The 13,201-nt window shown below is 40.7% G+C and overlaps 2 protein-coding genes across 6 annotated transcripts in view; one reads left to right on the top strand and one right to left on the bottom strand.

Annotated features, from left to right (window-relative positions):
* The window catches only part of mvb12a (multivesicular body subunit 12A), a 32,410-nt gene extending 25,005 nt beyond the window's left edge, over positions 1-7,405 (bottom strand). For 2 of the 5 annotated variants that reach the window (XR_012101808.1, XM_073069177.1), the window contains exon 1: positions 7,268-7,405. The gene's annotated coding sequence lies outside the window, so the exon portion shown is untranslated. Of the gene's footprint in view, positions 1-7,077; positions 7,211-7,267 lie in introns of those variants that run through there. The other 3 variants (XM_073069179.1, XM_073069178.1, XM_073069180.1) reach the window with 3 other exon arrangements.
* A 186-nt stretch (positions 7,406-7,591) lies between these two features.
* dsn1 (DSN1 component of MIS12 kinetochore complex) overlaps positions 7,592-13,201 on the top strand; it is a 50,810-nt gene continuing 45,200 nt past the window's right edge. The window contains exon 1 of the mRNA XM_073069175.1: positions 7,592-7,703. Coding sequence (XP_072925276.1) covers positions 7,675-7,703 — 29 coding nt within the window. The 5' untranslated portion in view covers positions 7,592-7,674. The remainder of the gene's footprint in view (positions 7,704-13,201) is intronic.

Here is a 13,201-nt window from a genome sequence, read left to right as displayed (position 1 = left end):
AAAAAACATGCAGTTAGGGATAATTGTTCAAATTCTTCAAATGGATTAGTTAACGTACGAGTTTGACAGAAGTGACTATTTCTGCGCTACACAGTTCTGATTCTATGATTAGCTCCTTAATCAGCATTGAAGTTACACCAATAAAAACAAAGGTGAAGACGATTGCTACAAGTTCAAACAAAGTGCAAGGTTTCCAATGCCTTTTGAAAGGGAATGGGAAGGATATCATACTGATGTGTTGGCTTGGGAGTTGCTGCTAAAGCTGCTTTGCCAAATTATTTAAATTCACTTTGTAGCTAAGCACACAGTGCATCAAAGGAGGAGGAAGTGAATGGTTTGGATCTTAGTTAAGCAGAATTCCTGGACGATCCTGCATCACAGAATTGAGAGAACTGAAGTGTGACAATACAGTCAAATAGATTTTTCAGACTAACGCAAGACATTGAAGCAGAATTAGGCCATCTGGCCCACTGACTCTGCTCTGCCATTTGATCATGGCTGATCTATTTCCCTCTCAACTCCATTCTCCTGCCTTCTCCCCATAACATTTCACACCCTGACTTATCAAGAATCGATCAACCTCCACCTTAAATACACTCAATGACCTGTCCTCTACAGCCTCCTGAGGCTACAAATTCCGAATTCACCACCGCTGTCTAAAGAAATAACTCCTTAAATCCATTCTAAATGGATGTCACTATATTCTGAGGTTGTGCCCTCTGGTCCTAGATTTCTCCACTAAAGGAAACATCCTCTCCAAATCCATTCTTTCTAGGCCTTTAGATAGGTATAATGAGATTCCCCCCCCCCCCAACTCCATTCTTCCAAATTCCAGCGAGTACAGGCCCAGAGCTCTTGTAATAAGACTATCATTCCTGGAATCAATTTCATCAACCTGCTTTGAACTCTCAAATGTCAGCACATCCTTTCTCAGATAAGTAGCCTAAAACTGCTCACAATACTCCAAGTGAGGCCTCATCAGTGCCTTACAAAGCCTCACCATTACATCCATTCTATACTTGAGCCACCTCAAGGTACGTGCTGGTAGAGAATCCATAAGGGTCTTTGCTAATGTCTGAAGTAGTGATGATTGATGCAGTTTGCACCCAGTAGTTCTTGGATCAATTTGGCCTTGCCTTCACCTTTACATGGCTATAAGATTAGTTGAGTACCACTCAAACGTCACTTCAGGGTGTCAATTGAGATGAATTCCAACCAAGATGGAATACAGTGACTGTTGGATTTCCATTCAGGAAAAATAAGAAAGTGTTTAAGTGGACAACTGCTATTCAATAGTAGAACACATTCACTGACTCTACAGCATACTCCTGCAGCTTGCCAAACAGTCCAAAAGTCAGCACTATAAGCACTACAAGTAAATACCATACTCAAGTTTAAGGTGAACATACTATTATTGAAGATGCTCCCAATGCCAGAACCAGATCAATTACAAATATTAATTTTGAAACTCTTTGGCATGATCTCCCTGATGAAGGAGGTCGAAGAGCTTTGATGCACATATTAAAACTTTGTGCCAGACCATTTTGCCAAGTTTACTGCTTTTATGAATCATTTTTGGCATGTCGGCATGATAATACTACTAAACAAATGCACATGCCCCCTGTGTTAAATGAAGAGAGAAAATATACATTCCTTTGAGTTTAGACTAAAAAGGAGTGATCTAAACAAGATCTGTAGAGATTTGACGTTAATTCTACTGGTGGTAAAATCCAAATCGAGAAGGCACAAATTTAATACCCAAAGAAATTACGTCTGAAATTAGAATGCACTTTATCTTAAAAAAAGATAATTAAACTCTGGAAACTCTCCTACAAATAAGTTTTCAAAACTTAAATCAATAGCTTCCTGTTAAGATGGAAAGTGATTGAAGATGTTTAAATGGAAACAAGGTACAAAATCCCTACCATTTAAGAGCTGATTAACATATGCCAGAAACCAATTTCCACAACCAAACTAAAGAGAGTCCTTCACTGGAAATATTAACTGTTTCTCTTTCCACAAATGCCATCTGACCTGTTGAATGTTTCCAGCATTTTCTGTTTTTATTCCAGATTTACATTATCTGCAAGCTTTTTTTAAAGAAACTTTCTTCTGCATATGAAAGCACAACACACAATGACAAAAGAGGAACATAAACTTAAAATCATTTTACCCAGTGAAAATAGAAGATATTGCTAACCCTAAATTAGAGACAAAAATATTGCAGGAAGGTCATTTGGTTGTATAAAAAATGCAACAACATCAGATGCAGCACCATTAACAAACAAGAGATCCTGCAGATGCTGGAAATCCAGAACAACACATTTAAAACGCTGGAGGAACTCAGCAGTCAGGCAGTATCTATGGAAATTAATAAACAGTTTATGTTTTGGGATGAGATCCTTTACACTTACAAATGTGTTATTAAAAAATTAAATGAGATTAGAGCATTCATAATCATCCAAAAATTATTACTTCCTTTTGAGAGCAAAATATGGTGCAGCATTTTTAATCGCTAAACCATAAACGCACACACCTAATGCAGGCTTTGTCGTGCATTACAGGAACAAACCACATGAACCACAGAGTACTTCCTTTAGTGCTTCCAAGGACAGGACTACAGACAGCAATGATTACTAATACAATAGAAAAAGTAATTTAAATGATAAGGTGGAAACAAAAACTGAAATGCAAGTGTTACAAAGTTCAAAGCATAAAATATAAACAAAATACAAATCAGTGTGTAAAATTAAAAGTCATTCGGTTCAAATAGGGTTTGTTAGGATAGATTGTCAGATAAACACTTGGGTTGAAATGAAAATCCCTTCTATTTTTACAGCAAAATGGTTCCACTGTTCCAATGGCAACCTTGTCTTTAATACCTTTAACTACTCAGGCCTTCCAAAAAATTGAACAAGAAAGGTGAAGCTAGAAGTTTGAAAATACAAGTAGGTAAATACTAATCTGCAATGCAGGTTGATAGGGGAGGTATTAAATTAAACTTCACCCCTGACACTTCATGAAGTTCATAAAACAGAAGATTAGATATTCCCTTTTTATATAACCGAATAAGGGAAGTTAAATATCTATAATGTGCAGAAAGAAAAGTGGCTGATACACATAAACTACAAGAAACCTTCTGAAAAACGTCTTTATGCAATCTGTAAACTACTTTGCAGGTTCAAATGCCGTTCGTGAACAAGAGGGAAGTCATCCAAATCCTAGCGTTGCATGACTAACAATGCACCTAGCCTCTCATGTTACACAACGGCCATTATTCTTGGTAATACACAGGAGAAATAAATCCCCAAACCACTGCTATTACAACCAACACAATCAGGACACTGTCATTACTTAGCTGTATACTTCTAAAATAAAGAATCGCATTGATAAGAGATTTTAAATACAAGATTGGGTCTTGTTATCTAACAGCAAAACACCATAGATGGCTGCTAATATGAAATGGGAACAATAAATTCAGAAAATACTCAACAGGTCAAACTGCATTAGTGGAAGAGTTTATGAGAAGCATTGATATGGAACATAAGTTTACAAAACATAGGAGTAAAGCTAGACAGGGCTGTAAACTTAGAAAAAAATCCTAAGAATGACATACTTCTGAAGCTGGATATAGAATAGATACTGTTATGTTTTGTAACTTCTGCTGCTTGTGCAGGGAGGGGTCCTGGGGTTCTAATGTTTTTCTGTCATTCTTTGGGGTTTTCTCTTTTGTTGCACGGATGTCTGAGGAGAGTAAGGATTTCAGGGTGTATACTGCATGCATTTTCTGATGGTAAATGAAACCTTTGAACTATTTCAAAGGAAAACAAGGGATTCCAAAAATGCAGGTGAACCTTCATCGTTACTTTAAAGCAAAGCACTCATATATCATGTGGTAGCATGATGTTGTATGAAATTAAAAATAACCCGTAATTGTTTATTTTATTTTTATTGAGATACAGTGTGGACTAGGCCCTTCAAGCCCTACCACTGATTTTAATCCTAGCTTAATCATGAGACAATTTACAATGACCAATTAACCTACCCAACTGGTATGTCTTTGGACTGTCAGAGGAAACTAGAGCACCCGGAAGAAAAACCACAGGGAGAACATACAAACTCCTTACAGGGGAACTGAACCCGAGTCACCTGTACCATAAAATGCTATGCTAACCACTACACTATTGTGCTACTGTAAACAAGCAGGAAAGTGTGATCAATCAAAATATATGCAAGGTTACTCAAATTTATTGAAATATTAAATATACAATAGTTACCAGCATGGAGGGAGACTTTTCAACCTGTCATGCACTGCAGCATGTCCTCTAATTTTTGACAACTCTTATGAGGATTTTTTTTTCCTGCTCTCTTGCTGATCAAATATATCTCCATCTTTGGCTGAAGAATATTCAAATATTCTGAGGGAGCATGTTGAAAGTTCATGATGCTCAGAAAAAAAAGTCTCATTCATCGGTCTAATTTTTAAGCAATGACCCTTAATTGTCACTTGTTCATAGGAGTGAGTGCAAGCTTTAAAAAGGGAGTGGGGCCTTTCAGAACTTTTCAAAGGGCTTGGAATATTGTGAGCTGTTACTTGTTTGCAGCAATGAGCATGAACTTTAAAAAGGGAGAAGAGTATTTTGTAACTTGTTGGCAGGCTTGAGAAATTGCAATTAGGCACTTCGCAAAGGCCTAGGAGAAGAAGCAAGCTTTAAGCAGAGTGAATTGTGGGAGCAACCACAGAGTGAGTCAGCCAGTGTAAGAGTGGAGAGCTTGAGGCTTTGGCAAGAAGAGGTAGAGGCGAAGGTAAGTTTCTTCCTTTGTCTATTAATGTCTAACTGGAGTAGACAAAATGGTTTGAGGGTCAGTGGTATGTTTTTCATGTCTCCTTGCTTACTACATCTGTATTAAGTGCATTCAGCTGCAGCTCTATACAGCTGGATGACCCACGACTCGTATGGGACAATGAGATGGTAACAGGGAGTTAGTCACTCTCAAGTTGCAGAAGGCAGGTAGCTGGTAACTGTCAGGATAGGAAAAGGGAATGGACAGACAATACAGAGTACCCCTATGGCTGTTCCCTTCAATAACTTTGGATATTTTTGTGTGTTGGTGGGGTGGAAACAATCTATCAGAGGAAACCAGCAGCGACCAGGTCTCTGGAACCTGCGGCTCTGTTGCTCAAAAGTGAAGGGAAGTGGGGAGAAGAGGAGTATAGTAGTGATAGAGTTAGGGTAACATACAGGATATTCTGTTCACTGGAAATAGACACCCAGATGGCACTTTGTCTTCCAGGTGCCAAAGTCTGGGATATCAGCCTAGCTCTACAAAAGGGGAAGAGTGAACAGTCAAAAGCTGAGGTACATATTAGTACAAATGACATAGGAATAGGGATGAGATCCCAAAGAGAGAACATATGGTGCTGGATAGGAAGCAGAAATGCAAAACCTCAAGGGTAGTAATCTCTCAATTGCTGCCTGCACTAGATGCCAGTGAGGGCAAGAATAGGATGATCTGGCTATCAAAATGGCTGTTGGATGTTTCAGGACTTAGACATTTCAAAAGGGACAAGGAGGGAGGGAGGTAAAAGAGGAGGGGGAGCGGCATTGCTAAACAGGGATAGTATCACAGCTGCAGAAAGGGAGGATGTCCTAAGGGTTTGTCTACTGAGTCAGTATGTATGGGTTCAGAAACAGGAAGGGAGTAACCACTTGATTGCAGGAGTTCCCAACCTTTTGTATGCCATGGACCCCCTACCATTAACCAAAGGGTCCCTGGACCCCAGGTTGGGAATGCCTGCTCAATGGGGAAGAATTCTATAGACCCCCAACAACAACAGAGACACTGAGCAACATATCAGGAAGCAGGTTTGGGAAAGGTGCAGGAAAAAAAAAACAGGAGGGTTGTCACTTCAACTTCCCTAATATTGATGAGCAACTCCTTAGTGCAAAAGATTCAGGTGGGATGGAATTTGTTAGGTGTGTCCAGAAAGGATATCTGACATAATTTATAGACCGTCCAATTAGAGGAAAGGCTATATTGGATCAGGTGCTGAACAATGAACCAGATGTCAGATTTCTTGGTGGGTGAGCATTTTGAAGACAAAGACCACAATTCCCTGACCTTCAACAAAACCTTAGAGAGCAACAAAAGCAGGGTGTATGAAAAAGTGTATCATGGGGGAGGGAGAAATTATAATGCTATTAGGAAGGAACTTAGGAATGCAAATTGGGAACAGATGTACTCAGGGAAATGCAGAACAGAAATATGGAAGTTGTTTAGGGAGCACTCAGATGGGCTTCTGGACTGGATTGACACAGGGAAAGAATGTTAGGGTGAAGGAACCATAATTGGCAAGAGATGTGGAACCTCTAGTCGAAAGGATGAAAGAGGCTTACTTACTATGTGTTCATCACTCACCACACTTAATTTGAAGCACTCCAATTATCCATTCTAATGGAAGGTCATCATCCAGAAATATTAACTCTGTATTTCTACCTACAGGTGCTATCTACCCTGAGGATTCCCGTTACATTATCATATCTTAGTTAAGGTTTTGGGTCGAGACCCTTCATCCGGATGAAAGTTCTCGACCTGAAATGTCAACATTCCATTTCCTTCTATAGGTGCTTTCTCATCTGCTGTGCTCCTCCAGGGTTTTCTCAATGTTGCTCCAGATTCTGCAATCTACAGTACCACCTAAATTTGATCAAATGCTTCCTGAATCAACACTGGTAATTCAGGTTTTAAAGATAGTTTCTTTCAATCACAAACACTGTCGGGAGGTAGCTAAGGCGCCCAGTTTTTTTCTAGACCATTATTCCATATAATCATAAAGTACAGTACCTTTATCAGTGTATGGAGAAGCAAGGAAAGTGGATATAAATGTTCTCCTTAAAGAATCACACAACAAGCATCGCAATTAGGCAGTCAGAGGTGACCGAGAAGATATGATGACGATATCGACAAGGAAGAAGTTGCGAGACGAGAGGAAAAATTAAATATAAAACAGCGATTTTCAAAAACTACAGTCTAAATAATCCGAGTCGCTGTACAGTATTTGAATTAAACACTTACATACTGAGAACGTGTTGTAAAGCTCAGCTCAGCTCAGCACAGCGCTAAACCTTGCCACTCAGGTGGGTGCCCGAGCCCGAGACTCACCTGAGAGACCTACCGCACCCAGGTACGCAGCTCACCGCCACCAGCACGCCGGAAGGCCACCCACACCACCCTCCCTCTCGCTTTCCTCAGAACCCACACCCACCTGGCCGCCGCGGTCCCTTCCGCTGAAAGATCACCCTCCTCGACCGACGGGCTCGGAACTTTCGGCGAGTTGCAGGTGTTCGCGGTCCGTTCGGCTCTTTCCGGGATCCCGGCCGTCGATCGCTTGTGCCGCCCTTTCAAACTGACTGACAGTTAGTACCTCACAGGCTGGGATCCGAACGCCTCCCATTGACGGCGGCTGTCGGTGGCTCCAACAGCATTTCCGGAACGGGTGGGGAATTTTCCCAGTTACGCATACGTGAAGGCATCAGTCTCCTTTCCCCTCTATACTGCATTACGCGTTCCCGACCAAATTAAGCCACGTACTACATTGACCAGCGGGCCTTGCGGCTGACGTGTGGCACAAAGATCCGTGATCCTTCGCGCGGGGAGCGGGAAAGTGTGAAAATGGCGGAAAGTGAGAACATCAAGGAAAGGTAAGGTTTGCATCTTCTGAGATAAGAACTGGTGTACCTAAAATACTTTATTCATTCAGGAGTGAACGGCTGCTGTGATGGTTTTCGAATGAGATGTTAAATTGAGACTAAGATCAGTAAATGATGTGTTTACTCGGAAAGTGGACGATATCCGGTAAACGCCTCCCCCCCCCATATGTCATTCTGCGTTTTTGATCCGCCTAGTTCTGAATAATTCAAACTAAATTAATTGTCAAAGTACGTATATGTCACCACATACTATCCCGAGTTTCATTTTCTTGCGGGCAATTACAGTAACTACACACATTCAAAGACTAACAAGCAACCAATGTCGTCAAATTTCACGACTTATCCCGGTGATAATAAACCCGCTTCTGATTCTGATTAATAAAGTACATGTACTGCCGTGCAACGGCACTTACGTACCAGCCCCAGGCTAAGGAACTTAAAGTTACTGAGTTTTCTCCATGTATGATCCTTTAATGCGGACTGGCTCATGGACCTCCGGTTTACTCCTGTAGTCAATAATTAGCTCTTTGGTTTTGTTGTCATTGAGTAATTTTTGTGGCGCCATTCAACTAGATTTTCAAACTCCCTCCCATATGCCGATTAGTCACCACCTTTGATTCTACACCTCTATATGCCCCATTACCTTTTTTTCCCCTCCTTTATCAAAGCTACGTGCCCATACTTCTCACACTGGTTTTCCTTTTCTCTCTCTCTTCCCCCCCCCCCCCCCATTGCTGCTATCTGCCTTCCCAGCTGCTTTGCATATCACTTGCCTGGCCTCAACGCTTTTTCCATTCTAAACTCCTATCTGTTTTCTCACGTTGATCCACCTATTGCATGATGCTACCTGCCTGACCACCTACCTTCATCATTATGCTGGTTATCTCTCCTCTTTCTTTTAGTCCAGGTGAGGGATTTTGACCCAAAACGTCGACTATACATTCCTCTTTACAGATTTTGCCTGACCTACAGTTTCAGAACACACAAAATATTCCCTGCCCTATTGGAGGACCATGGGAATACTGCCCAAAAGGTCAAGTGAAAATTTTCTGCTCAAAACAGCAAAACCTAGTGGTTATATTTGTCGGGACCTTGTGCCTCACAGATCCAGTCCCCTGGGTTTGATCCTGGCCTCTCATCAGAATCACGTTTATCATTGATGTATGCCATGAAATTAGTTGTGTTGAGGCAGCAGTACAGTGCAAGGCATAAAAAAAATTGTAAGTTACAATTTAAAAGTAAATTATGCAAAAGGAATAGCGATGTAGCACTCATGGACCATTCAGAAGTCTGATCTGATTGCAGAGAGGAAGAAGCTGTCCTAAAATGTTAAACGTGGGTCTTCAGGCTCCTGTACCTCCTCTCTGATGGTAGTAATGAGATGCAGACATGTTCCTGATGGTGATGCTACTTAATGATGAATGCTGCCTTGTTGATGCACCACCTTTTAAAGATGTTCTTGATGGTGGGTATCCTTATGTCTGATGGAGCTGGCTAAGTCTACAGCCCTCTGCAGCCTTTTGCAATCCTGTGCATCATAGCCATCATTTAAGGTGGTGATGCAACCAGTCAGAATGCTCTCCATGGTACATTGTTAGAAATTTGCTAGAGTCTTTGCTGACATACCGAACTTCTCAACCACCTAATAAAGTATAGTCTTCTTTACAAATGCAGTAATATATTGCTCAGGATAGATTGAGATGTTGACGCCCAGGAACTTGAAAATGCTCATCCTTTCCACTGTTGACTCCTCAATGAAGACTGATATATGTTCTCCCTTCTTCCTGAAGTCCACAATCCTATCTTTGGATTGTTGAGTGCAAGATTGTTTTTGCAAAACCACTTAACTACGGTTCTGCTGACAACAGTGGAGTCATTGGCAATTTATAGATGACGTTTGAGCTGTATCTAGCCACATAGTCATGAGAGTGTGGGAGTAGACCATGCATCCTTGAGGTGTCAGTGAGAAGGAGATGGTATCACTGATCTGCACTGACTGATTTCCTGATGATAAAGTCAAGGATCCAGTTGCAAAGGTCCAGGTTTTGAAGTTTGTTGATTAATACCAAGGGGAAAATGGTGTTAAACACCAAATTGTAATCAATGAACAGCAGCCTGATGTAGGTTGTCCAAGTCTGATTGGAGAGCCAGTGAGATTGCATCTCCTGTAGACGTGTTGTGGTGGTAGGGAAATTTTAGTGAGTCCAGGTCCTTGCTCAGGCAGGAGTTTATTCTCCCCGTGACCAAACCCTCATATGACTGCCTGGATTACTCGTCATTCTCTGATTTCCACAAACATCTCAAATTAGAGATGATTAGATTAATAGACTAATTCAAAATTAACTTTATTTAAGTAAGTGGTAGAAGAATCAAGGTGTTGATGTGCATGTGGGGGTGAGGGGTAATGGGACCACCTGAGAGCTGGCATATTTCTTCCAAAGCCGAAAAGCAATTTGAGTCAAATTTCTGCATGGTAACAGATTTTTCAAACCCCTCAGCTCGCTGCAAACCTTTTATTCATAAGTTGTCCCATTTTTCTTAGTAAATTGTGATGATAATCTGGATTTATAAATCCAAATTGATTGAATAGATGATTTATAAATCATCTATAAATTGCCGATGACTCCACTGTTGTCAGCAGAATCTCAGATTGTAAAGTAAATTGTGATGATACTATGGTCTTAATCTTGAAATACTATTCATCCATTTGCTGCTGATAATTTTTAGGAATGAGCCCCAAACAAGAAACTGGGCTTCTGTGTTATCAAATAATATTTTGGAATTTGGTCGATGATTTCCGGGGGTTTTGCCAGTAGTTAACCCCATGTTTCAGTGTGCTTCAAAGTCAATTAATTACTCTTATTTTCAAAACAATGTCCTCCACCTCTTTTGATAGTATTTTCCAGGGAAGACATGATGCTATTCTTGAAAGTCCTTGTTAGTCCATAGGTTGTGGAATCAGTTCAGAGCTGAACTGAGTGAAGTTATCCACACTGGGTTTGAAGCCTGATGTGGAGTAATAACTGTTCCTGAACCTGATGGTGGGTGACCCAAGGCTCCAGTACCTCCTTCCAATGGCATCACCAGGAAGAGAGCATGGCCTGGATGTTCGCGGTCTTTGGCAATTAATGCTGCTACCTTGTGGCAGCCCTCTGTAGATGAGCTCACTGGTGGGCAAGGTTTTGCCTGTGATGGGCTGGGCTGTGCTGTTGGCATTCCGTTCTTTGACATTGGTGTTTCCGTACCAGGCCTTGTTGTAACCAATCAGGATACTCTGTTTTAATTGATTATCTTTCTAATCTCCAGGATGTTGGAAAAATTGCTCATCTTGTTTTCAAGTGGAGGTTGGCAAGCCTCTAATAATCTTTGCAACAATTGAAATTTTTAGCTCACTGCAGTTTTAGTATATGACATCTAGCAATTTAATGTCCTATTTTCTGAATGTGATATGTATTCAAAGATCTCTTCTTTCAATGCCAAAAAGCAACATACGGTGAATTTCAGCGTGATAACAGATGTTTTAAACTTCTCAGCTCACTGCAGACTTCTTGTGGCTTTGTGAGGATGCGATGTATTTATCTATCTAGAACTTTTTAGACCTAATACCTAGATATTTTTATGAGGATTTCTCCTTTCAAGCACTTGGTGAGAACATTTTTCTACCAATTAATTGAAATAGTTGTCTACTGAGTTTTGATCTCCTGGCCAAGGGTAATATATCGTTCCTAACTTGGATACTTCAATTTTATACACATTTTAACTCTTACCTCAGTGGATCATGTCTTTTTCTTATTGTCACTATGTTTCCATTTTGCACCAATGAGATTGTGGCTGTTCACAGTGCTATCTTTCCTGTTCTGTGATGATCATTACTGTTTGCAGTACTCAAGCCTTAGCGTGGTAAATATGTGTAATTCTAACACAACCTCTACTTTGAATCTATGCACTGCTAACGTAGGAAAACTCCTCACAAATCTTTTAAATGACCTTTGTACCTCTTTAAGGTTCTGTGGCTAGACAGGCTGTTTGTAGGTTACAACAGTGAAGTGTTCTTAACCTTTACGGTTTACAAGCTGGAGATGCAGCCGTGAACCAATTTCCCACACAGAAGATAATTGCAGCCCATCTTGTCATTCTCCCAAATGCAACTTTGTACGTATGGACTGTGAACAAATTAGGTGTTCATAAGCTAGAGAGTACAGTGAAACCCCGTTATAATGCGATCGTTTGGGTCCATAAAAGGTCATCGCGAAAAAAGCGGTGTCATGCCAAATCAGAGTTCAAGAAAATCCGCGTTCAAACTGACCCAATGTTGATCTAGCACAGGCATGGGCAAACTACGGCCCGGGGGCCATATGCGGCCCGTTAAGCTTTTTAATCTGGCCTGCAGAACTTGATGAAATTATATTAATAAACCTTGTTAACGTTTTTTCCCCGCAATTCTGGCATTTTCCCAATAGATGACGCACTCTATATACATTGACCTTTGTTGAGGTGCAGCGTATTATTCCACATTTGCGCTTTACTCTTTGACCTCTCACCCCTTCTGTAAAGATGAGTGGAGCTAAGAAAAGAAAAGTGGATAGAGAATGTCGGGTGGACATTAATAAGGAGTGGACAACTAAATATCTTTTTACCGAACACCGATCAACTGCTGTATGCCTGATATGCCAAGAGACTGTGGCGGTTTTTAAAGAATATAATATCAGCCGTCACTTTGCCACAAAACATGCCAACTATGCTAGCAACCAGTCAACAAAAGAACGGGAAGCTAATGCTCAGAGGTTGGCAGCTAATTTACAGGCTCAACAAAATTTTTTTCACCGTCAAACTGCCATTCATGAGTCAAGTACCAAAGCGAGTTTTATGTTGTCATTCAAATTAGCAAAGGCCAGCAAGCCTCTGTCTGAAGGCGAGTTTTTAAAAGAATGTATGGTGGAGACAGCAGGTGTATTGTGTCCGGAGAGCAAAGACAAATTTGAAAAAATCAGTTTATCACGCAGGACAGTGACTCGCCGTGTGGAACTGATAGATGAAGATATAACCAGCGACTTAAATAAAAAGGCAGAGTCGTTCACGTTATATTCATTAGCACTGGATGAAAGCAACGATGTAAAAGACACTGCTCAGCTCCTCATTTTTATCCAAGGAATTAACAATACTTTTGAAATAACGGAGGAGTTTTTGACAATGGAGTCTCTGAAAGTAAAAACACGGGGAGAGGACTTGTATGACCGGGTGTCTGCTGTCATCAAAAATATGAAGCTCCCTTGGAGTAAACTTATCAACGTCACCACAGATGGATCTCCTAATTTGACAGGGAAAAATGTCGGCCTGCTGAAGAGAATACAGAATAAAGTGAAAGATGAAAATCCTGACCAGGATGTTATTTTCCTTCACTGCATCATCCACCAGGAATCTCTATGTAAATCGGTATTACAGCTGAATCATGTTGTGAATCCTGTCGTAAAACTTGTCAACTTTATACG

The sequence above is a fragment of the Hemitrygon akajei genome, chromosome 16 (genome assembly GCF_048418815.1).
Source record: "Hemitrygon akajei chromosome 16, sHemAka1.3, whole genome shotgun sequence".
Taxonomy (NCBI): Eukaryota; Metazoa; Chordata; class Chondrichthyes; order Myliobatiformes; family Dasyatidae; genus Hemitrygon; species Hemitrygon akajei.
Note: the sequence above shows the minus strand (reverse complement) of the source record. Positions and strands in the feature narration are given on the sequence as shown.